The following is a 23,815-nucleotide window of genomic DNA, read 5'->3' on the forward strand; positions in this document are numbered from 1 at the left end:
AATTGTTCATGCCCTTGATCTCTCTGTGCCTCCAGTCCTCATTTGTAATAATTCTTCCTCCCTGCCCTTATCTGTCTGGGCCACGGACTATGCAGCTGTGCAGCGCCCAGCACAACGGGGCCCTGACCTACATCTCTCCTGGCTCATAAAGTTATAATAATAAAATGTGTAGCAATAATCCTGTTCTGCTATCACCAGGATGACTCCCTGGGCAATCAGAGCCCTCCCTTTCCCCATGCCCGTTACTCCACCAGCCCTACAGAGCCCGTGATGTCAATAACACAGTTTACAGCTGCTCGCTGAGCAACCGCTGTGGATTCTTGGGCCCTGACGCAAGGCCTGGAGTCGAGCAACAATGTGACATGTGATCTGACTGCTAAGTGCCAGGCAAGCAAACTGCCCCAGCCCCTCTGGGACAGTAAGCACGGCTCCTCCAGCCAGTGCATGAGCTCGAAAGCTCGGGGTGCTGGCCTGCCTGCTGTAGCGCACTCTGTAGGGTTAACGGCTTTCAATCAGCCTGACTGATGCTGAGGTGGGAGGGAGGACAGGGAAAGCCGGGGGCGTATGGACAGGCCAGCTCTCTGCACTCGTTAGGGGCTATGTCCAGTCCTGCTAAGGCAGGAGGTCCCCAGGGCCAAGTACAACCCCTCAACGCCCTGACGCCCCTCAACCTGAGAAACCGGGGTGCCCGTCCCAAAGTGAGGAAGGCACAATGGGGACCAGGGGAGCTGCGCCCACTCCCCCATCGCCCCAGCAACCCCACTCCCACCCCATGGACCAGACTGCGAGGAGAGTGGGCTCAAGGACTACGGCAGTGAGTGGGACGCCTCTCCTGTGGGGAGATGGGGTGGAGGGGGATTTGGCCGGGTGAAGGATGCTCCCCAAGGCAGACGCCCTCTGCCACCCGCCTGTCAATTTCACTTGCTCCGCTGGCGGAGGGGGGATCAGGTGGCCACTCTGCTGAGGTTCCAGAACCCAGGCCAAAGCACTGGGCAGGGTCGAAGGACCTGGCACGTCCCCACGGTCAGGGGCAGACGGTCACAGGGCTCTCCCTGGGAATGCAAGCCGGAGGCAGAGCCGGCGAATGGCACGTCTCGGGGGGCAGCCAGTTCTGTGAGCCCTGGAGACGCAAGGCCGTAAATACCACAGTACAGTTATAAATCATTCAGGCTTCTGGCAATCTGCCTGGGTAGCCCTCCAAGTCACAAAGTGGCCAGTCCTTAGCAGGACCGATTCCCACTCCTCACAGACATTCCCTGGGGGCAGAACCCACTCGCTCTTCCATTCCCAGCAGACCCCAGGCCCCTGCCCTCTCTGCCATACACCCTGGACACCGCTCCACTGTGGTTTCAACCCGTTGTAGCTGGCATAAGTCGGAGCAGCCCGCTGGTTGCTCAAGCGCAGCCCAGAGCTGCAGGATCAGGGCAGCGCACAGGTAGGGTGACCAGAAGTCCCGATTTTATAGGGACAGTTCCGATTTTTGGGTCTTTTTCTTATATAGGCTCCAATTACCCCCCACCCCCGTCCCGATTTTTCACACTTGCTGTCTGGTCACTCTGTGCACAGGGGTGAACTTTAAAGCACTTGTGCACGCACACACACCAGAACTGCACCGTGTGCTGGTAGCCACAGTCCAGGAGCTGGCGCAAAGTCTTACAGGGAACGCGAGAGGGCTGGATCCATTCATCACGAGACAGCACAGACAGGGAGTGGGGAACGAGAGGAGAAAGGAAGGGAGAAAACCGCAGACATTTTCCAAGTCCAGGAAGTTGGGATGTCTTAACATGCTTCTGGCCAGCAGTAGGCGATGCCCTCTGACTGGCCCCAGCCATTTTGAGTAGTAAAACCGCCTGCCCCGACGGGAGTGCCTGGCACGCTGGGGCCTGTCCTTTGAGCCTCACCTCTGTGTGAAAGGCGAGGGCAGCCGACCGAGTTGCGCTGCAGAAATCCACGGGCTGTGCTTTGGCCACACCTGGCATTCCCCCAAACCTCCCAGGCCTCACACGCCCCGTAGGCTCAGCTGCCCTGAAAGCTCCATTGTGTTCACCAAACCACAGACCCAAACAAACCCAGTCACTGGGGAGCAGGAGAATCACTTGATAGCCCCGGGCCCTGGGATCCTTTTGCACATCACAGTGATATCCTGAAGCAGGGAGAAGAGCTGCTGGGGAGGGAGAGATGACAGCATGTCAGGGAAACTGAGGCACGGAGAAGAGAAGCGATGTTCTAATCACGGAGAGTGAGTCAGTGACAGAGCCAGGAATAGACCCCAGGACTCCTGACCCGCAGCCTTCAGCGCAAAGCAGTAGGCACAATTCCTGCCTGAGACCCTGCCCTGCAAGCCCTTATACATGGGCTTAACTTTGAGCATGTGAATCGCCCCATCGGCTGCAGTGGTTAGGTCCCAGGACTGGAATAACGGGGGCTGTTGCCACATTGACTTCAGTGCGATTACTCACACGCTTAATGTGAAGCCCGTGAGCAAATGTTTGCGGGATCAGGCCCCCACCTGTGAGCAAGCAAGGAGGAAAAGGCAAAAGGAGGTGACCAGCAGCTGCACGCCAGACTGGACTTGGACTTCACGGTCACTGGAGAGCAAGAGGTAGCATGTAACAAGACAGGCTTTTGTCTCTCCATTGCCAGCAAAGCATCTTGGGTTCTATTAACAATTTGCATTCTCATCCCCTACCTCACACCCCTCGAATTCCCCCGTCCGATATAACCCAACAAGCACCCAAGGGTTTGGGGTGGGTTTTTTAATAAAATCTAGACTCACTTACTCTGTCTGTAGCTTTGTGTCAAGTGGATCTGTCAAAAACAAAAGCAGAAGGAAACCAAGTCGATATCTTAGAGTACGTTAACCCAAGCACAACAAGAATCAGAGCTGACAAGACCACAGGAATTGTCCTGCTGGATCACAGCACGGGTCCATGCTGCTCAGTTGCCTGTCTCTGAGAGTGGCTATCATCAGCTACTTCAGAGGAAGGTGCAGGAAACCCAGTAGTGGACAATTAAGGGACAACCTGGTCTTAGAAGAAGTTCCTTCCTGACCTCCATTAAGTAGGGTTTTTGCTTATGCCCTGAAGCATGAGGGTTTATATCAGCATGTCTGGTTTACAAGCAGAACATACCCTCCGTGCTGGACCAATATTAGCAGCACCAAGAAGCTCTCACTCACGCTGACTTCGTTTTCAAGCCTTCTGTGACATGCTCAATCTAGTGCCAAGCGAGTTTGAAACATGTTTCAGGGAGACTTTTCAAGTTTGGGTGAATGAGCGTTCTGTTCCACTGAAATTGACAGTCCCCGAGCCAGCTCTCAGGAAGGGCTTGGTCTTTGGCCAGCATGTATGCCCTACAGTAGGATGTCTCAGGGATGAGACTGAAAAAAAAAAATGTTCCCCCTCATACTCTAAACAGAATTTGAGGGCAATGGTAGAGTTCCATGACTTGAAAAGCAGAAGGCGGGCGGGCGAGGCTTCGGGTCAAGATTTAGGGGCACTGGCCAGGGCGGGGGGGGGCCAGGACTGGAATAGTGGGGGAGGGGAGTGGCTGGTTTCGATCAAGGGGCATCGGCAGAGCCTGGAAGTACAAAACAGGGCGGCCCTGATTCTCTATTGTCGTGCACTTCATTAGTCATTTACACCACTGCAAAGGGATCGCGGACCGGGTGTCGATCCCTGCCAGGTCAGGAGGGTAGCTTGTGAAATTCACGTTGCACTGGGGTGCGTGACTGCCAGCGGGGCAGGGCAACGGAGACCCAGGACCTGGTTCTTACCCATTCCTTCTGCAGCTCTGTAATGGGGCCAGTAGGCTGAGCATGTCCCATTGCAACCCTGAGTCTTGCAAAGACCCCTGAGAGATGCTGGGCGTGAAGTATCCTGCGTTAACCCGAGCTGAAAGCCCTACTTACCAGCGCTGGTGCGCGATCCAGAGTCGGTCAGCTGTGCCTGCCCTGCAGGGGGCGCTCCATCCTTCTCCTGCTGGGCTGACGAGTGGGTCTCAGCAGCGATTCCTGATCTACGCCTCCTGGGCGGGGCCTGCAGGGTCACTCCGACGTTGGGTTCGGTGCTAGCGCTGCTGACCCCTACTGTGGAATCCTCTTCCTCCTCTTCACTGTCGTCGAAATCAAACGCTTCCCCTAGCTCCTCCTCCCCCTCGGTCGAGGTCTCCAGGGCCCCCGGCACTAGCCCGTCTCCTGCCAGAAGATGTAACAATTAGGTGGATCAGTGGACTTTGGATGAGGGGGGGAAGGAAAACATGACAACTCTAAGCAGCCAAATCACAGATGAAAGGTAGGACCCTTTTCCCCTCGGAACGCCAATGCAGTGTGGTCTATGTAGTCAATTTGCTACTGCTTTCATACCCATACTAACAGTGTGGCTCTGTCCCCCTCCACTGGCCGTACCAGGTATTACAGGTTTATAAATCTGCTACTGTCTCCATGCTAATAATATCACTGAGCCCTATCCATCAGTAGATCGCAAAGTGCTTTACAAAGGAGGTCAGTATCTTTATCCTCACTTTATAGATAGGGAAACCGAGGCACAGAGAGGGGAAGTGACTTGTCCAAGGTCTCCCAGCAGCAGAGCTGGGAATAAAACCCAGATCTTCCAAGTCCCACTGTAGTGCCCTGTCCACTACGCTATGCTATCTCCCCTGGACCTCACCCTCTACCTCAAACAAGAGAGGCTCATGCATTCAGACATTCAACCCCTGCAGATGTCCCAGCCAGGAGCATCATCTCTCCTACTCATCAAGGTCTCAAGCAACCGGTTATTTCGATCCTCCCGTGGACCAGTGAAAGCACCATTGAGTATCTCCAGCAGGACTGGGATCTCCCCTTCCTCCCTCCATTATAGCACCCAAAGCATTGTCCTGGTTTCAATCAGACTCCCCCCAACGCCCCCGCAGCGGTACAGCCACCAGTCACTAGCTGCGAGGACAGGTCCCGCTCAGGTGGGCTCACCTGTACTGAGTGCAATGGGTGCCACACCCTGCCCCTAAACGCTTTCCCCTGGAGTGTCCTAGTGCAATGGAAACAAAACCACAGCGCCACCGCTTCTCCAGCACAGCTCAGCCTAGCAGAGGCATAGGGTGAGCAATGCTATGTCACATCCCCTGGCATTTTGCCCTAGTGGTTAGGACACTGAACTGGAACTCAGGAGGCCTGGGTTCTATTCCTGCCATGGGCCTGCTGGGCAAATCACTTCCCCTCTTTGTTCCTCAGTTTCTCCATATGTAAAATGGGGATAATGATCCTGATAAAGGACTTTAAGATCTGCTGATGGAAAGCGCTAGATAAGAAAGCAAATTATTATTATTATTATTATTATTATTACTAGAGATGAGCTTAAATCCAGGGGAAGTCACAGGTAAAATAAGTGTGTTGGTCAGTTAACCCAGTTCCTAAAGGGCATTTGACAAATCTTAAATTCAACCTAACAAGAGCAGCTGGGTGCTCAGCACGGGCCAGGATGGAGGGGTCTGCAGGACAAGACTGAAGTGCGTTGGCAGAGCTGTCAGTGAGGTCCCAGGTCTGGGGCAGCTGGTCAGGAGGGAACTGCATTGATCAGGCTGTTTGGTGACCCAGGCCTGGAACTGCGGGGAGTGCTGAAGTTTACAACAGATGTGTATTGGCAGAGGTGTGTGTGTGAGAACACCCACGCTTGTCAGGACTGAGGTACACCAGTCATGTTATTTGGGGGACGAGGACTGGAACAGCAGTGTGTGTGTGTGTGTGTGTGTGTGTGTGTGTGTGTGTGTGTGTGTGTGTGTGTGAGAGAGAGAGAGAAAAAGAGAGAACACCCACGCTTGTCAGGACTGAGGTACACTGGTAGTGTTATTTGGGGGACCAGGACTGGAAGAGCAGTGTGCGCTGCACACCAGAGGGGCTAGAATCCGAGTAGCAGGGGGTACAGTGGGTCAGGATTGAGGTGCACTGGCAGAGCTGGGGGGGGGGCAGGACTGGAATAGCAGGGGGTACAGTGGGTCAGGATTGAGGTGCACTGGCAGAGCTGGGGGGGGCAGGACTGGAATAGCAGGGGGTACAGTGGGTCAGGATTGAGGTGCACTGGCAGAGCTGGGGGGGAGGGGCAGGACTGGAATAGCAGGGGGTGCAGTGGGTCAGGATTGAGGTGCACTGACAGAGCTGGGGGGGGCCCCAGGACTGGAATAGCAGGGGGTGCAGTGGGTGAGGATTGAGCTGCATTGACTGAGTGACATGGGATTGGAGGAAAATTCAGGCGAAGGTGCACGTCCACTCTCAGCAGAGAAGCCGGCCCAGCACCACCCGTCACATGATCAGTTAGGGTCCTCATAGCAGGAGGGGAAAGGGGGTAAATTCCATTTTTAAAAACCCCAGCAGCAGCACCTCCCCCCCTCTTATTTCCCTTGCACCCCCTGTCTGTGGCTGGGCGCCCCGGGGGCATTTTAGAACATTTCTCCAAATGCCCGAGCAAGCGGCGGTATCTAATCTCAGTCTGCTCCCGATTTAGCATGCAGAGTGGCCGGGAGCCAAGACCTTAGAGATTAATTTTATGGAGTAAACAGCGCCACCCGCAAGCCTGCTCAGAGACAGCCCAGGCTTCTCCTTGGCTGGCTGAGAAGGGGAACAACCCCTGCCCTGCAATGGGGCCATGCTAATCCAGGAAGGCAGCAGCGGGGCTGCGTGAGGCTGCTTGTCCCCTAGGACTGGGAGGCACGTTCTGCTGCTAAGAGGTTTTTTTCGGGAGGGCCTGTCTCAGAACTGCTTTCCAGCACTTCCCCGGCTGAGGTATTAGCCGGCCAGCTGCCCCCTCGGCCTCCTGTCACCGCATCCTCTCTGACGCGCCTCTCTCACCCTTCATCTCTTTCCTCTGCCCCTCTCCCACGTCTTCCGCCCTCTGCCTCTCGCACTGACCAGTTGGAAGCCAGCATTACTGCTGAACTGGCAAAGACCAGGCCAGGGCATATGCGGGGTGGGCAGGACCAGAAGAAACACAGGGATCAACTGATTCTGGGGGACAACCAATGAAAAACCAGGAGGGGGAGTGACGGTCACGGGTTTAGAATCAAAAATTCTATTTGGAGGCTCTCCAGGCTTCCTGTTCTGTGCTCCAAAGAACCCCGTAGTGGTCGGCACAGAGATGTTTTAAAATCTCCTTCACTCGTCTCCATTTACACTGCCTGTTTACCAGTCTTGCACTCTGCGTGGCTTGGACAAATTATTAATGTTCATTGTTAGCATTATAGGAACAACTAGAGGCCTCAGCTGAGGTCTGGGCCCCGTGTTGTTGTAGACACACACAGGAGAAACAGTCTCTGCCCCCACAGAGCTTCCACTGTAAATAGACATGTCCAAAAGAAAGGAAGGATTAGGATCTCCATTGTACAGGTGGGAACTGAGGCCCAGCAAGGTTAAGTGACTTGCCCAGGGTCACGCATGGAGTCGGTGGCAGAGCAGGACTTGACCACAGCTCTACGGAGTCCCAGCCCAGTGGCTGGGCCACTCAGCTATTCACCGTCTGCCTAGAGCTGTATACAGAGTGCCTCTGAGAAACTGTGTGCCAGGTAAATTCTGAGGCAGCGCTTCAGCTCAGAGCTGGCCCAGCTCGTTCACGTACTGCCAGTGAGTTCCCCTCAGCTCAGGGCTTCATTAGGTGGTGCAGTTTTCCGTGCAAGGAAAGATGGCTTAGTGGTTAAGGCTGTAGCTTGGGACTCGGGGCTTAATTGACAACTCCGCCACCGACTCTCCCTGTGACCTTGGGCAAGTCACTTACGCACACCGGGCCTCAGTTCCCAGCTGTCAAACGGAAATAAAATCTCACTTTGTCCTTGAGCTTATCTGTCCGTATCCACCTGCTGTCTCTTGTCGGATACTTTGCTTGTCAGCCGTTTGGGACAGGGACGGTCTTTTTGTTCTGTGTTTGTAGCACAACAGAGGCCTGGTCTGAGACTGCAGCCCCTAGGCAATATGGTCAGACAAATAATAATCATAACAACAACATCCTTCCTTACCCGCATTCTTTTCTGCCTTGTCCACGTACACAATAAGCTGTTCAGGGCAGGGCCTGTCTCTCACTCGGGGTGGGGGGAGGGAAATGGGGCCCTGATCTCAGCTGTGGCCTTTATGAGCTGCTGGAATAGAACTCGTATGGCACGAAGGAACTGAGGGGGCGCCGGGTCGGCTGGGGTATATATTCAGCGCCATGAAGGCGCCACTCTAGGGGGCTCCACAGCCGACCCGCCGGTGTTGCTAGGGTAGAAAATCTTCCGACGATCGTGCACGCGGCGCGCACACACCTAATGGAATGGATATGAGCAAGCACTCGAAGAAGAACTCGTATTTATCCCATTGCTTCTTCCTTCTCCAGCGTCCCCCTTTGCAATCGCCTTGTGTCTCAGGGCTCTGCGGGGGGAAGGACGGGCAGCTGCATGGACTGACTGCAGCCTCTGGGACCGGCCCAGGCTTGGTTCCTCTCAGCCGGCCAGCTCTGGTTTGTAGGCAGTGGGTGTACAGCATGGACCGGACTGTACCACAGCAGACGGGAAGTGGGTCTAAGTGGTTCCACATCCAAACCTGGCCATAAGGAGCAGGCTTCAAAACTGGGGTTCGGGGTGATGACCCAGTGCTTAGGCCACTAGCCTGAGACTTGAAAGACCTGGGTTTAAGTCCCCGCTCTCCCACAAGCTCCCTATATGACCTTACCAAGTCATTTAGCCTTCCCTGTGCCTCAGTTTCCCATCTGTAAAATGAACCCTGCGTGCTGAGCAATCCAGCCCCTCATTCTGGTGCCTCTGCGGGAGTTGAGCTCCTCTGAAAACGTGGCCCCCTAACGCTCAGAGGCCTGGAGTTTGTATGGTGATCTCTGCGGAGACGTCTTCGCTGCAGTGTCAACCCGGGGGATGGACACGCAGGCTGGCCCAGCCCGGGTTTGAGCAACCACACAGCAATGCTACACTGGCACTGGACTCACTCGCGTGAGGCACCATAGTCGCCGACTCCGTGGGTGCTCTGGGGCTGGAGCACCCATGGGGGAAAATTGCAGCTCCCCGACCTGCCCCAGCTCACCTCCACCTCCGCCTCCTCCCCTGAGCGGGCTGCCGCATCCTGCTTCTCCCCCTCCCTCCCAGCGCGTGCGCCGCAAAACAGCTGTTTCGTGCAAGCCTGGGATGGGGGGGAGGGAAGGAGGAATGTGGCGTGCTTGGGGAAGAGGCGGGGCCAGGGCAGGGATTTGGGGAGGGATCCAATGGGGCAGGGAGGGGGCAGGGGCAGAGTCAGGGGCGGGGCCAGGGGATCGCGAGCACCCACCAGCGCCAACAAAAGTTGGCGCCTGTGTGAGGCACTAGGACTTGTGGGGTCACGTCCCCTGGCTCTTAGAGCTGCTCCATGATTCTTTCCCAGTGAATCGTGGGAGAACTTGTCTGTCCTTCTGGGCACACATGCCGGGGGAATTGTGGGGAGGGCCCAGAGACGCTCTCAGGGTAACTCTGCAATGCCTCCTGTAGATTCAATCTCACGGGGCTTCCCAGCTCTTCTAATATCTAGCAAGGTCTCCCTGACCGTCAAGTGCCTGCCTGGCACCGTGTCTCGCCATTTATGCTGTGCAACGCGGGTGTAAAATGAGCGTGAGCAGGCTGCAGGTTCCAGTCTAGCCGTGGTTTACATGCGAGCGGCAGGGCAGGGCAGGTTCAGACCCCGGGACTTTTCTGCCTCCCCTCCCCTGCCACACACGTTCAACCGGGCACCACGTCCCTACATCGCCTTGGCCCGCCCTTTGGAAAGAATGCCACATACAGCACTGCTGTCAAGAGTGCAGGGGAGGGACAGGATCACGGCCCTCCGATGTGGGTTGGTTCGGGGTTACAATTGCATGGGGCCGTGACCTGCCTGAGCCTCCGAGCTCTGTTAGGAGCGAATGACATTCCATCGCCGGGCGATGGGTTGCCGGGTAGCTCTTGGAGGGCGCTGAAAGCCCCGCATCCCGAGAGGCTGCTCTGCATTACAAAAGCCTCAATGCCGAAGGGAAACCGAGGCTGCCCATCACGAGCCACTCCCCATGCCCGTCTGGGGCTGTTATTTATGACTGAGATTGCAGAGGCCCCCTAGAGGTGCCGATCAGGGATCGGGGCCCCCTTGTGCCAGGCGTTGCACTCACACAGAGCACAAAGCCAGCCCTGGCCCCACGCGCTCACAGCGCGAGGGGACTGGGCTAGATCCGTTTCATTTTCTAATGATTAATACAAGTTCTTGAAGGAGAAGGGCTGGGTTCACATTACCTCCTGCAGGGCTTGGGGGCGGGTTGGAGGAAGCCATGTCTCTAGGAATCCTGACGTCTCGCCCGGCACCTTCCCGGCTGCTTTCCTGAGGACACAAAGCGAGGAGATCTAGTCAGAAGAGAAACCCCCATGTCTGTCTATTCCTGGGAGCGGGGAATAAAGCATTAGAATTCCCTGTGCTTCACTAGCACCTTCCAGCTCACGGGGCTCTGCTCCTAATTAATTATGGCTTACCACGCCCTGTGGGTAGGGGTTACACCCTTTGATAGAAGGGGAAACAGGCCCCTGGAGATAAGCACCCTAATTTTCAGAGGTGCTGAACCACTCAAGCCAGGAGTGATTGTAAATGGTAGGGCCAGGTATAAGGTAGGACCCAGGGGCTGCCCTGACTCGGTGGTGGCAGAACCTGGAACAGAACCCAGGGGCCCCCCAATTCCCTCCTTTACCCACTAGACAACGCTGCCTCGCAGGCGCTTGGCGGCTACAGACGAGGCAGCGTTTCCTGGGGGAGGGCAGAGCCGGAGCCCAAAGCAGCGGGAGGGGTGAGAACACCAGCAGCACAGCTCCAGGATTGTAGCAAACCCTGCTGGCAACAATGTCGCTGGTATCCAGCGGGGAAGGAGAGCCCAGATAAAGCAGCGTCCTGTGCCCTCACTCAGAGCTGATTAAATGCAAAGACAGGCACTGGCACAATGCCCAACCAGGAAACATTTCCTTCCCTGTTAGGGAGAAATGCTATAACTCACGGGCTTTTATTTTATTTTTTTTGTGCTTTGATTTGCCGTTCAGCAGTTCCCAGCGGCCACGGGAAACATGCTCCCTAACCTGCAGACATCCCTTTGTTATCAGACACCTCAAGATGACCCCCCAAACTGGAGCATAACGCACAGACGTCTTTCTGTCTCGGGTGTCTTTTACATTGGAGGTTTCATTCCCCAAGGCCTACAGGGGAAAAGTGCTATCAGCCGCCGTTTGCACAGGGGCAGCGAAGCCCTGTCTGCAGTGCGACTGGATCGAATAGCAGCCGTGCCTGTTTGCACAGTGGGTTTACTTTGGCCACTCCCCAGGCCCTCAGTTCCAAAGGGCAGGCGAGGGGCAGAGCCTGGCACCGAACAAGCCATAGGTTTGAAAGCAGAGCGGGCCCCAAGCCACTAAGTTTGGGTGGGATCCAAACTTCCCCCAAACTTGGAGGGAGCTTGGACACAGGGGGTTGGCTTGGCCTCTTAGGGTACGTCTACACTGCAATTAAACAGCCCCTTAGCCGGAGCCCCCCGAGCCTGAGTCTGCTGGCATGAGCCAGCCATGGGTTTGCAATTGCAGTGTAGACGTACCCTTATAGAGATGGGGCCCGCCCCAGATCAAGAGAGTGAGACTTCCCCAGGGACCGTGCACCAGGCAAACAGACTAGGGAGAGAGGCCAATGCATGCAGCTTGGATCCGCTTCTGGACGAAGCTGGGAGAGTCTCATTTCCCGCTGGAGGAGGGAACACCTGTCTAACCCGCTGGCATCCAGAGGCCGGCAGAGTCGAAAGGGCACCAGCCAGCTGCATCAGGTGCGTCCTTTACAACTGGGCAGTATGTGCACAGCTATTGGAATAGATACGGAAGGAGCGCAGCCCTGCCTGGGATTAGCCAGGCAAAAGTCAACTGGCTCATTTCCTCTTGGACTGCGCTGTCCACCCAACTTCCCTTTTAACCCAGCTCTGTCCCGGCCGGAAAGTCTCGTTTGAACAGCGCAGATCCGTGTGTGGTGCCACGGACGTGCTGGGGATCCGGCCTGGGACTGCTCTGCCAGGGAGGCCGCCCCACCCTCCGGCAGCAGCTTGGTTAGAAAGCTCTGGGCGAGATGCACTGGCAGGGCTGGGGGAAATGCTCAGGGCTAGGATGGCAGAGGCCGGGCCTTGGGAGCCTAGGAAGAAAGCCTGGTGGCTCTGAGCACCAGGGAGAGGATCGCCAGCGGGGAATGCCGTGTCTGCAGAGCTCTCTGAGGAGGTGTGGACAGGAAGAGCAGGGAGAGGAGCTCATCACCGTGAAAAGGACCACCACGGGGACAGCAGGGGGGCTGCGGGGCAGGAATGAGCCAACTGTCAGGGATGTTTATCCTCCATGGTGCGGAGCCCTCCACCCCTATTGATCTCATCCCCGCACAGGACCGAACCTCCTGCGCCCGGCTCTACGAGATTCATCCACAAGGCGCACAACAGACCTCACGCAGAGTCTTCGCTCGGCTGGCGGCGGAGTCTGTGTCTGCCCCCTGCATCGTGTCAGGGCCTCCCCGCAGCAACACGAAAGCATTAAATTAATTGGACACTGACGACTTGAAATCTAGTCAGTGTCAAGAAAAGTCTGACAGGAGTTTCGGGTAACACACCTGCCCCACAGGCCCCCCCACCCACAGCCAATGTTTACAATTTTACAGTCACATTTTCCTGTTTTTAAAATGCTTTTCTCTCCTCCTTGCTGTTTGAAAGACCCACGCAAGCAAATGTACCCAGGAAACAATGGAACTGAGGATACACAGGGCGCCAGCAGATCACACTGACTGTACCTGGGGAACAGTGGAACTGAGGATACACAGGGCGCCAGCAGATCACACTGACTGTACCTGGGGAACAGTGGAACTGAGGATACACAGGGTGCCGGCAGATCACACTGACTGTACCTGGGGAACAGTGGAACTGAGGATACACAGGGCGCCGGCAGATCACACTGACTGTACCTGGGGAACAGTGGAACTGAGGATACACAGGGTGCCAGCAGATCACACTGACTACCTGGGGAACAGTGGAACTGAGGATACACAGGGTGCTGTCAGATCACACTGACTGTACCCGGGGAACAGTGGAACTGAGGATACACAGGGCGCCAGCAGATCACACTGACTGTACCTGGGGAACAGTGGAACTGACGATACACAGGGTGCCGGCAGATCACACTGACTGTACCTGGGGAACAGTGGAACTGACGATACACAGGGCGCCGGCAGATCACACTGACTGTACCTGGGGAACAGTGGAACCGAGGATACACAGGGTGCTGTCAGATCACACTGACTGTACCTGGGGAACAGTGGAACTGACGATACACAGGGTGCCGGCAGATCACACTGACTGTACCTGGGGAACAGTGGAACTGATGATACACAGGGCGCCGGCAGATCACACTGACTGTACCTGGGGAACAGTGGAACTGAGGATACACAGGGTCATACTGACTGTACCTTGCAAACAGTGGAACTGATACACAGGATGCCGGCACATCACACTGACTATAGCTGGAGTACAGTGGAACTGACGATACACAGGGCGCCGGCAGATCACACAGGGCTACTTTTTTCAGAGGGGTAGCTGTGTTAGTCTGTATCTGCAAAAACAACAAGGAGTCCTTGTGGCACCTCAGAGACTAACACATTTATTTGGGCATAAACCTTCGTGGGCTAAAACCCACTTCCTTATGTCCAAATAAATGTGTTAGTCTCTAAGGTGCCACAAGGACTCCTCGTTGTTTCTATAGGTGCTACTGTCCGTCTAGTCCAGTCGTGCGTCTGACGAAGTGGGTATTCACCCACGAAAGCTTATGCTCCAATACGTCTGTTAGTCTATACGGTGCCACAGGACTCTGTCGCTTTTTACAGATCCAGACTAACACGGCTACCCCTTCTGATACATCTAGTCCAGGGTGTCCCTACAGCTCCCCTGTTAGTTCAAAACAAGTTTTCTGCAGCCTCACCAGGTCTGTTCAGCTGTGACTCCGACGTTCCCCGCCCTGTGTTGAGGCAGGGCTCCACCCAAGCGACGGAAAGTCCCGCTGTAACCCCAACTTCCCGCTGGCCTCCAGCTTTTACTGGTGCTGAGGCATCCTGAGCTGTCTGGACGGCAGGCCGCAGAGCCGCTGGGAAGAATGCCCGAGCGCCGGATGGTTTTGCAATGCTGCCGTGCGCGGCTGCACAAACTGTTTGCGCGCTGCTCACCCGCTCGAGCCAATGCCACCAGCCTGATCGAACGTGGCTGGAGCTGGATCAGCTGGGGCTGTTTTGGTAGCCATGACAACGGTGTGGGCGTGTGCAGAGAGAGGGTTGCAGAAGATCTAAAACAATTACCACAGAGGAGAAATCTACCAGAGAAATCTACTAGATCCCTCTTGCTCAGAGCTTTACTTGATTAGCATGACTTGTGCGAGTTAACCCGTTCCCTCCCAGCAGATCATTTATATCAGGGATTCTCAACCTTTGTCCTTCTGAGTCCCCCGCCCTGCCCTCCCTCCCACATGCTATAAAACTTCCACGGCCCACCCATGCCACAGCACCTGTTTTTCAGTAGATTAAAAGCCAGGGACAGTGTGACGGGGTAACAAGCAGAACAACGCCCAGGGCCTTGTGCTACAGGGGGCCCCGTGAAGCCGAATTGCCCAGGCTTCAGCGTCTGCCCATGGAGGAAAGGCTCAGGATTCAGATTCAATCCCAAGCAGCGGGGTTCGGGATTTGGCTTTCTGCCCTGGGCCCCAGTGAGTCTAATGCTGGCCCTGCTCTCTGGTTTATTTTGGAAAACCCCCTGAAACCTGCTCATGGCCCCCCGGACCCCGGGTTGAGAATCACTGATGTATGACTCCATATACAAGGAATACAAGTACACTGCTACCTCAATATAACGCGACCCGATATAAGATGAATTTGCCTATAACGCGGTAAAGCAGTGCTCCGGGGGGCAGGGCTGCGCACTCCGGTGGATCAAAGCAAGTTCGATATAACGCGGTTTCACCTATAACGCGGTAAGATTTTTTTGGCTCCCGAGGACAGCGTTCTATCGGGGTAGAGGTGTATTGCCAATGTTAAGAACAGGACAATCGGGTATCTGCCCAGGACAGGGCTTCACAGCAGCCATCAGTGCCTGTAGAGAGGCAATATGGTCCAATGTCGTGGTTCTCAAATGTATCTGATTGCACCCCCCCTTCTTTGTATCTGGAGTAGTTTATATCCCCCCCACCTCCCCGCCACACAAGTGCATTTACCGATATTCACTTGCATCAGTTTCAGCTTCGTTGTTTTTCACTTCAGTTGTTGGGGTTTATTTTTTAACCAAACAAACCATTGTAATAGGAGCAAAAGCAAAACTGTGATTCTGGTCCGTGCTCACAATGAAGTGTGCACACGGCCTCGTAGCAAACGGCTTAACGCACAGATGGCAACGACTTTGTATAATCATAGAATCATAGAATCTCAGGGTTGGAAGGGACCTCAGGAGGTATCTAGTCCACCCCCCTGCTCAAAGCAGGACCAATTCCCAGCTAAATCATCCCAGCCAGGGCTTTGTCAAGCCGGGCCTTAAAAACCTCTAAGGATGGCGATTCCACCACCTCCCTAGGTAACCCATTCCAGTGCTTCACCACCCACCTAGTGAAAACGTTTTTCCTAATATCCAACCTAAACCTCCCCCACTGCAACTTGAGACCATTGCTCCTTGTTCTGTCATCTGGTACCACTGAGAACAGTCTAGATCCATCCTCTTTGGAACCTCCTTTCAGGTAGTTGAAAGCTATCAAATCCCCCATCATTCTTCTCTTCTGCAGACTAAATAACCCCCATTCCCTAACGCTATGCAAGCTTCACAGAAATCCATCAAAATGCACAGCGCCATCTGAGGACCAGATATGGAGGAATCCGTTCTGCTAGTTATTCATTGCTGTGGGTAAAATGTGCGACTGTGTGGTTTTTTTTCCTTAAAGCTTCTCATGCCCCACTAGAATATATTCTGTTATTCTGTCCACACACACCCCCAATAAAAGGGGTCTGTCCCCCAGTTTGAGAACAGCTGGTCTGGTGGATAGGGTACTGGGCTGGGAATCAGGAGGTCTGTGTCCTATTCATAGATCTATGATTCTAGGGCAGGAATACCAGACACGTGTGGTATATAGTAACACACCATTCAAGCCAATTTCCTTGACAAGCCTGGCTTGCTGCATGTGGCTGGACAAATCCATTTCCTGGACATCCCTGGTACATCATCAGCACCATTACTATTAATAAAAAGAACAGGAGTACTTGTGGCACCTTAGAGACTAACAAATGTATTTGAGCATAAGCTTTCGTGGGCTACAGCCCACTTCTTAGCACTTCTGTGGCATCTCCTAGCATTGTAGGATTAATTAAGTCTCACCCCCTCTCCCCTGTGAGGTGGGTAAGGATTATGATTCTCCAGGGCAAGGACTGTCTCTTCACTTGTGTTTCTGTAGTTTCCAGCACAATGGGGCCCCAGGACCCTAAGTGCTACTAAGAACACAAATGAACAATTATTATCATTCGCATTTTTGGATTGCAAAATTCAGGCACAGGAAGATAAAGCCAATGTCTCTGAAAACGATCCCTAGGGATCACCTCGGATAAATCAATTCAAACATCTTAACGCGCAGCGAGGGGTCCAAAAAGCACAGAGATCAGGTGCATCGGGAAGGTATATGCTAGCGGCCATGACACGCATTTACAGGGCTGCCTAGAGGGATGAGCACAGAGTGGGTGAAGTTGTAGCTAATCACTCCACCTCTCTGCCTGGCTTTCCCCATCAGCACATGGGGGGTATTAATATTTCCCTACCTTAGAGCGGGGCGGTGAGGCGAAAAATGGTCCCCGATTTTGAATGCCTCATTTTTTTGGCTGCTGAGTTTGAAACACCTTGAGCCTGATGCACCTGCCGAGCACCTGCCGCTCCCACGGGCGTCAGCTGGGTGGGGGAAGTTTAGCACCTCTGAGAATAGGACTCCTGGCATGTTAAGTTGGGCTTCCAAAAAAATGAGATGCCCCAAATCAAAGGCCACATTTTGGCCTTGCTGTTTGACCAGTAAACATGAAAAGCGCTGGGTAGGTGCTAAGCGTCATCGTTTAACCAATGGCATGTCCTTGCCTGAAACCCTAGGCTCAGGGTTGGCCACGTCCTATCAGAAATATACCAGAGAAATAGACAAGAGCTGAAAGGTCACAAGAGTGGAAGAGGAAGGGTGGTACAATGGTTCCAGCTCTAGCCTAGAATGCCAAAGAGCTTCCCTGCCACAGACTTACTGTATGCCCTTGGGCAAGTCACCCAGTCTCTCAAGGCCTCAGCTCATCATCGGTAAATGGAGATGACAGAGGAGTTGTGAGGAAAAATGCTTTAAAAAGGATGAGGGGGCTATAACCTAAGATAGAAAGAAAAGTGTTTACATTCGGTGTGGGGGTTGGATTCAGGTGGCAGGAATTTAGACAGGACAGGAAGCAGTGACCTTAAACATCAGTTTGTCTCTTGGATTGGTCAGTAGGAGACATCACCTTCCAGAAGGAAGTGTTGTATGTTCCATCTAGCAATATGCACCGCTGATGGAGGATGGACAGAGAAGTATACAATACACAGGTATTAAAGAAATGATACCTGATTGGGGAGGGGCATTACCTGGTTCCTGTGGCCAAGGGGTTAAGCTTTCCTCTTATAGGTTGTATGTATAATGACTGCTTCTTCGATAGAGGGGAGAGGATACCTTTGGGAAGGCGAGGCTTATAGGAGTGGAGTGGGGTGAAGTGACAGGCCAGGAGAGTTTCTGTTACTCTGTTCTACGTGTATTAACCTTCACAGCATTACGGTTATAAATATGGGGCCAGATCCTCAACTGGTGCAAACTGACTGACGCCCGCTGAGGAGCTAGCCGCAAGACCCTTTGAGAAAAGCCCTTGCCAAATGTGCATTGCTTCTGCTGAATCAGTCCCTCAGCTGTCAGGGAGATTCAAAGCAACAGAGGGTCCTGTGGCACCTTTAAGACTAACAGAAGTATTGGGAGCATAAGCTTTCGTGGGTAAGAACCTCACTTCTTCAGATGCAAGTGAGATTCAAAGCACCTAGAGAAGGTAGCGAACATTGACAGAACCAAGCCAAGAGACTGTCAACATCAGAGGTGGGTTCAACGCTGCAGACCTGGGCCCGAACTCTCCCAGCACTCAGTTCGGGGATTGGAAGTTCAAGCTGTTGTAGTAATTGGGCCTACAAACGTACCCAGCTTGTGAGCCCAACTGCAGGAGAGAGGATAAAAGTTTGTAAAGGGTCACAATAACCGGTAACAATGAACGCTGGTGGGATGATTTAGTTGGGAATTGGTCCTGCTCTGAGCAGGGGGGTGGACTAGATGACCTCCCGAGGTCCCTTCCAACCCGATCTTCTATGATTCTATGAAAAGATGCAAAAGGGAGACAGACAGGCTCCCTGCTCTGTGATGTAACTCAGGGGCTGCGTTAAGATCTTCCTGGTAAATTGTTGTGTCAGAAATTAGGCTTAATTAATGGACAAAATGAGGGGATGGGCTATTCCACACACCGCTCCCTTTTGGGGTTCTTAAAAAGAAAAGACTTTGGGGAGGGAATTAACACCCCCGTCTCCTGGGATCCACCGGGTCATTGCTGGGCCTTCATCATGCTGATTCCAAGAGATGTCCTGACTAGACCAGGCCAAGAGAGGGACCCAAGTGACACCCCATCTCGACTGCCTCTGGGTGAATCCCAAACACCCCCTGGAATGTGAGACTTTGTCACACACACACACACACACCCTTGTGTGTCTTTTTCCCTCCCCACCTTAGCTCATCTCTCTCCTTTTGCCCTCTCTCTTAGCCGACCAAGACTGTCTATTTTCAGCACTGCTGTAAGCCTGTGGCCAGAAAGGCAGCTAAAAGCAAGGCCCTCTGCAGCCTGATGCTGGTACAAGTTCTCAGAGGGAGTGATAAGACCATGTGCTGGGCCTGCGTTTTTCCAGCAGTGAGGTTAGAAGTGAGAGTCCACCCCAAAGACAGAAGCTGCATTTTCTATCTTCGCTGTTCTTTTCTCTTCCCTCGTGTGCGTTTGGCTCGTTGTTAAAGACTGATCCTGTTTCCTAAGACGACAAAACACAGCTCCAGCCCATCTCAACTAACGTCCCTTCTCCCCAGAGACAGCGTTTTTCACATATTTTATACCATCTAAAAAGCTGTCAAACAAGGAGTTATTTCTTCGAGAAACTCTCTACAGCCTCGGGAAGGGGAACATGGAATACAGCGAAAAGAAAAGCTTTACTTAGTCCTTTACATTTCAAAGGCTTTAACTGTTTTTCTTTCTTTTCCGTATCTGCGACAACAGGTTAAAAAGATGTTTAATGGGGTGTTTGCCATGGTACCAAGTAGGGTGACCAGACAGCAAATGTGAAAAAATCGGGACGGGGGTGGGGAGTAACAGGAGTCTATATAAGAAAAAGACCCAAAAATCGGGATTGTCCCTATAAAATTGGGACATCTGGTCACCTTAATACCAAGTAGGCTGAGGTCTCTGTATACTGAACCCCGAAACTTGTTTAAAACTGTTTAATGTTGGACATTTCACTCATTTGAACATCTTTGACTCCTTGGGCCCCTTTATTCCATGGAAATTAATACAACAAAGTCCATCTCCGGAGAAGGAGAGACTGAAAGGAAGATGTAGAAGGAAGACAGACAATCCCAGCCCCCTCTGGAAATTACACAGGGAAATCACTGCATGTTAACATAAATAAAGGCTGGATAAGCGGTATAGTATGCAACTGCCCAGCCAGATTCATGCACCAACTGAGGGTGAATACAACCATAAGAAGGACCTAAGTGATGCACTGACCTTGGGCTGGCCCACTGCACAGAAGTCAATTTTACCTTGAGTGGAAAGAAAGAAGTTTTCAAACTCTGACAGAGCAAGGAGTGGCTAGAGGGCAGATGCAGGATCCACAAGTGAGTCAGCGAGAGCGGTTTAACTGCAAAAGGAATTGTCGCTGCAGAAAGCGGAAGTTGCCGTGTTTGCCAGGAGGAGGGTGGGAAGCTGATGCCAGTGAAAAGAAATACATTTTCCAAGGGGAGGAAAGGAGAAACCTGGACGGAACTACAAGGGTTGCGCCAGAACAGGTGGTGAAGAAATTAACGTTACCAAACAACGGGCAATGCACCAAGAGCAGCCTGGCTCCTTCATCGCATCTGGAAGAGGCGGCAAGAGATTGGGGGAAGTACAGCAGCTCTCAGAAAGCAGACAGAAGGCAGCGGAGATGCAGAGACGGGGTATTCAGACGATTAAGAATAAAGAAATAATTATTTATAACTGTAGCACATAAAGATCTTAATCAGGATCAGGGCCCTACTGTGCGCAAGGTGCTGTACAAAACACAATGACAGACAGGTTACAGTCAAAATAGACAAAGACTTGGAGGGGAAAGAGAGGCCCAAACTAGCCCATGGTCACACAGCAGGTGTGATTTAGGATTAGAATCCAGGTCTGTGGATTCTCCAATTCAATCCACTAGACCCACAACTTCCCTACGGAACCCAAGGGCTTGATTCTCCCCTTCCTGGGATCTTGTGTCATCATTCCACATACAGGGGTACGTGGAAAGTAGGCACAAATATTGCTCCCAAATCAGGATTCTCTGCTCACTGCCAGCATCGGGAGCACTCCACACCTGTGGTGCCCAGGTCTAGGTGATGACACAGGGTACAAAGCTGGGGAGAACCAGGCCCAAAATGTTTAGGGCCAGCATTTCAATCACAGGGCTCATGACCATGCAGCGTTGCATTGGGTATGATTTGAAACCAGTTTAGTGAAACCAGCACACAAGGCTGTGTGGACAGTCTTATTTCAGTGTGACTCAAGCTTACTTCAGATTAGTTAAAGTCAATTAGAAATTGACTTGAGCAAAACCAAAATAAACAATTCTTAGGGCGTGTCTACATATAGAGGCACTCCTGACTAATCCTTCCAGATTAGCTCAATGTGTTGACACTTACTCCACAACAACAGTGCCTTGTGCCTGTTCAGTTTCACTTTAACTTCAAAGTGGGTTAAACTAGCAGGAACAATGCTCTTGTTAGTGGAATACAAGTGCCCACACATTGAGTTAATCAGGAACAGCTATTGTGCTTTAAATTCACACCCTACCTTAATCCACATTAATTTTCAAGTGTAGACAAGCCCTGAAGCTGAAATCAGAGCACCCACACAGCTTTGTGCACCAGTTTAAGGCTATGTCTACACTACTGCGATAAATCGACCTACGCTAGGCAACTCCAGCTACATGAATAACGTAGCTGGAGTCAACGTATCCTTAGGTTGAGTTACCGCGGGGTCTACACCGCGGGGGGGTCAACGAGAGATTTTCTCCCATCGACTCACCTTACTCTTCTTGTCAGGGGTAGAGTACAGGGGTCAATTGGAGAGTGATCTACAGTCGATTTGGCGGGTCTTTACTAGACCCGCTAAATCGACCGCCAATGGATTAATCTCAGAGTGTGGATCCCTGCCGTAGTGTAGACCTGCCCTAACTGAATTGTTTTTTTAAATGGTTTAAGTTAAACTGGTGCAAGTTGCTCTTGGAGACGCTCGAAATAAGTCACTCTTAAACCGAAATAAGCGCATCAACAAAGGAGTTTGCACCAACTTAACGGAACCAGTTTAGGTTTTGTCTACATTACAGACCTATATTGGTAAAACTACCTCGCTCAGGGGTGAGAAAAATCCACACCTCTGAGCGACGTAGTTATACTGACCTAACACCCCAGTGTAGCAGCTATGTTGGCCGGAGAGCTTCTCCCGCTGATATAGCTACCGTCTCTCGGGGAGGTCTCGTGTCAGCTTCGAGTGTCTTCATTAAAGCGCTCCAGCGGTGCGCCGGTGCAGCTGCACCAATGCAGTGTTTTAAGTGCAGACCTGCCCTTAATTAATTCAGCATAACTAAAGCGGTGCAAACCTTGGGCAGACAGGGCCGGGTTCAATACTGCTGGGATTGTCTAGATGAACGGTTAGCATGCAGCAAGAAGGGGAGTTAATCAAAGCAGGCAGATCACAGCACTCTATGGAACCTTTAGTACGTGACAGCAGAGTGCACAGAGCCAGTTAGCCCACGGCAGGTTACTGCAGGGTAGATTGACACACTGGCATGCCGCGCACTAACAAATCATCTAGACCAGTGCTTCTCAACGACCGGTCTGTGGACCGGCGCTGGTCCCGGAGATCTCCCTCACACAGTTTAGGAAGCCAGCAAGATGGTCCCTGGTATCAAAAAGGTTGAGAAACACTGGCCTAGACGAGCCCAATCAGCAACGTGGCAGTCGCTAGTTGGGTTAGTTTGCTCGTTCCCAGACCAAACTTGCATTTTCTGTGGCGTGAGGTGAGCATCACATGAGTCTCCAGAACTAAACAATCAGTTCAGCTTAGACAGGGTCCGATGCAAAGGCCTTTGATGGCAATGGGAAGAGTCTGACTGACTTCAACAGGCTTTGGAGCGGGTCCGCTGGTTAAACCAACCAGGGAAAACTCAGAGAAGCCCCATGCCTGCCTGCCTGCCTGTGTCACTGGCCAGGGGAGGAGAGCGGGAATGCTGCTCAGAAATAGAGGCAGACACACACCGTCCAGTGAAAGACGGACTGTGGAAGACCGTGCCTAGCAAACCCAGTGGAATGTTTGGAGACAAACAACACAAGGAGTCAACCCCGGGGTGCGGAGGAGCTGACAGCTGTAGATTCAATCCCCTCAGCCTGCAAGAAAGGGACCTTTCAATGCATCAATCAATCACAAGGCCACTACAGGAAGCGTGGTCCAGAGGTTAGCTATCTGAGCCGATGAAAAACTGGCTTTGATGTCCAAGACAGAGAGTTGCTTGTGTGTGGAAGTAACTCATGACAGAAGAAGGGGGATTGCTAAAGCGTCTCAAACCACGTGGAATAAAAGAGCGGCTGCCCCAGATTTCCGTGCACGCTTTCTTGGGGTCTAAATAGTTGGCTTCACTTTTTCTTGTCATTCTCAGCAACTTTTGCCACCCCTCTGCACGTCTGATGCAGGCAACAGGGTGTTGGTAACAGGACCCCATGATGGATATTTTTTTATTACGCCAGCCTGTAAAGTACCCTGGGGCTATATAAACAAATGCATATTTTATTATTACTGTAAATAACCAAAAGGCACAAAAATAAACACATCTGACAGATCCTAGATTAAAAATAAGTCCAGATTCTCCATTACCTGGGCAAAAAAATCCATTTGTTTCTTTCCTGCAAGACTGAAACTCAATAACTTCGACCCCGTTAGGAACGCTCTTGAAAACGAATCCTACAAACAGATGCTTTCTCAGTAGCGCTTTTGCAAAGGGCCTGTTGTCTGCACAAATATATTAACAGTGATTTATTGGGAAGGAGAAGCCAGGGATATTTTCTCTCTCTGAACTCCGCTCCCTAGCCCTAGAGTTGGAATAACTTCCCAGCCAAGGAGTGTGTTTTCACTCCTCTTCTGGATATTTGTATCTGCTTTATATTATCATTTGCTATCTGTATTATAGACACCCCATTCCCCTGAGAGGCCCACCCCTTTAAATGAATCAATGAAGAGGGTCCTAGCTTCCAATGGATGTCTGAATTTTATGCTTGTAAATGCAGGCTCACTGGACTATGGTCAATCCACGAATGCGCAGACCTTCCTGGATCAAACTGCTCCAAAAGTCTAGGCTCCTCCCATCTGAGCTAAAGGAGAACCCTCACTGGGGGCAGTTTAGAGGCTATGACACTCAGTTGA

The 23,815-nt window shown here is 52.5% G+C and overlaps 1 protein-coding gene across 10 annotated transcripts in view; it reads right to left on the reverse strand.

Annotated features, from left to right (window-relative positions):
- The window catches only part of ARHGEF10L (Rho guanine nucleotide exchange factor 10 like), a 195,690-nt gene that overhangs the window by 126,165 nt on the left and 45,710 nt on the right, over nt 1-23,815 (reverse strand). For 9 of the 10 annotated variants that reach the window (XM_065575085.1, XM_065575083.1, XM_024111244.3 and 6 more), the window contains 3 exons: nt 10,258-10,342; nt 3,911-4,195; nt 2,781-2,808 (listed from right to left, as the gene is read on the reverse strand). In XM_065575085.1, coding sequence (XP_065431157.1) covers nt 2,781-2,808; nt 3,911-4,195; nt 10,258-10,294 — 350 coding nt within the window. In that variant the 5' untranslated portion in view covers nt 10,295-10,342. Of the gene's footprint in view, nt 1-2,780; nt 2,809-3,910; nt 4,196-10,257; nt 10,343-13,986; nt 14,198-23,815 lie in introns of those variants that run through there. The other variant, XM_065575084.1, reaches the window with a different exon arrangement.

This window comes from Chrysemys picta, chromosome 21, assembly GCF_011386835.1.
Source record: "Chrysemys picta bellii isolate R12L10 chromosome 21, ASM1138683v2, whole genome shotgun sequence".
In the NCBI taxonomy this organism is placed as follows: Eukaryota; Metazoa; Chordata; order Testudines; family Emydidae; genus Chrysemys; species Chrysemys picta.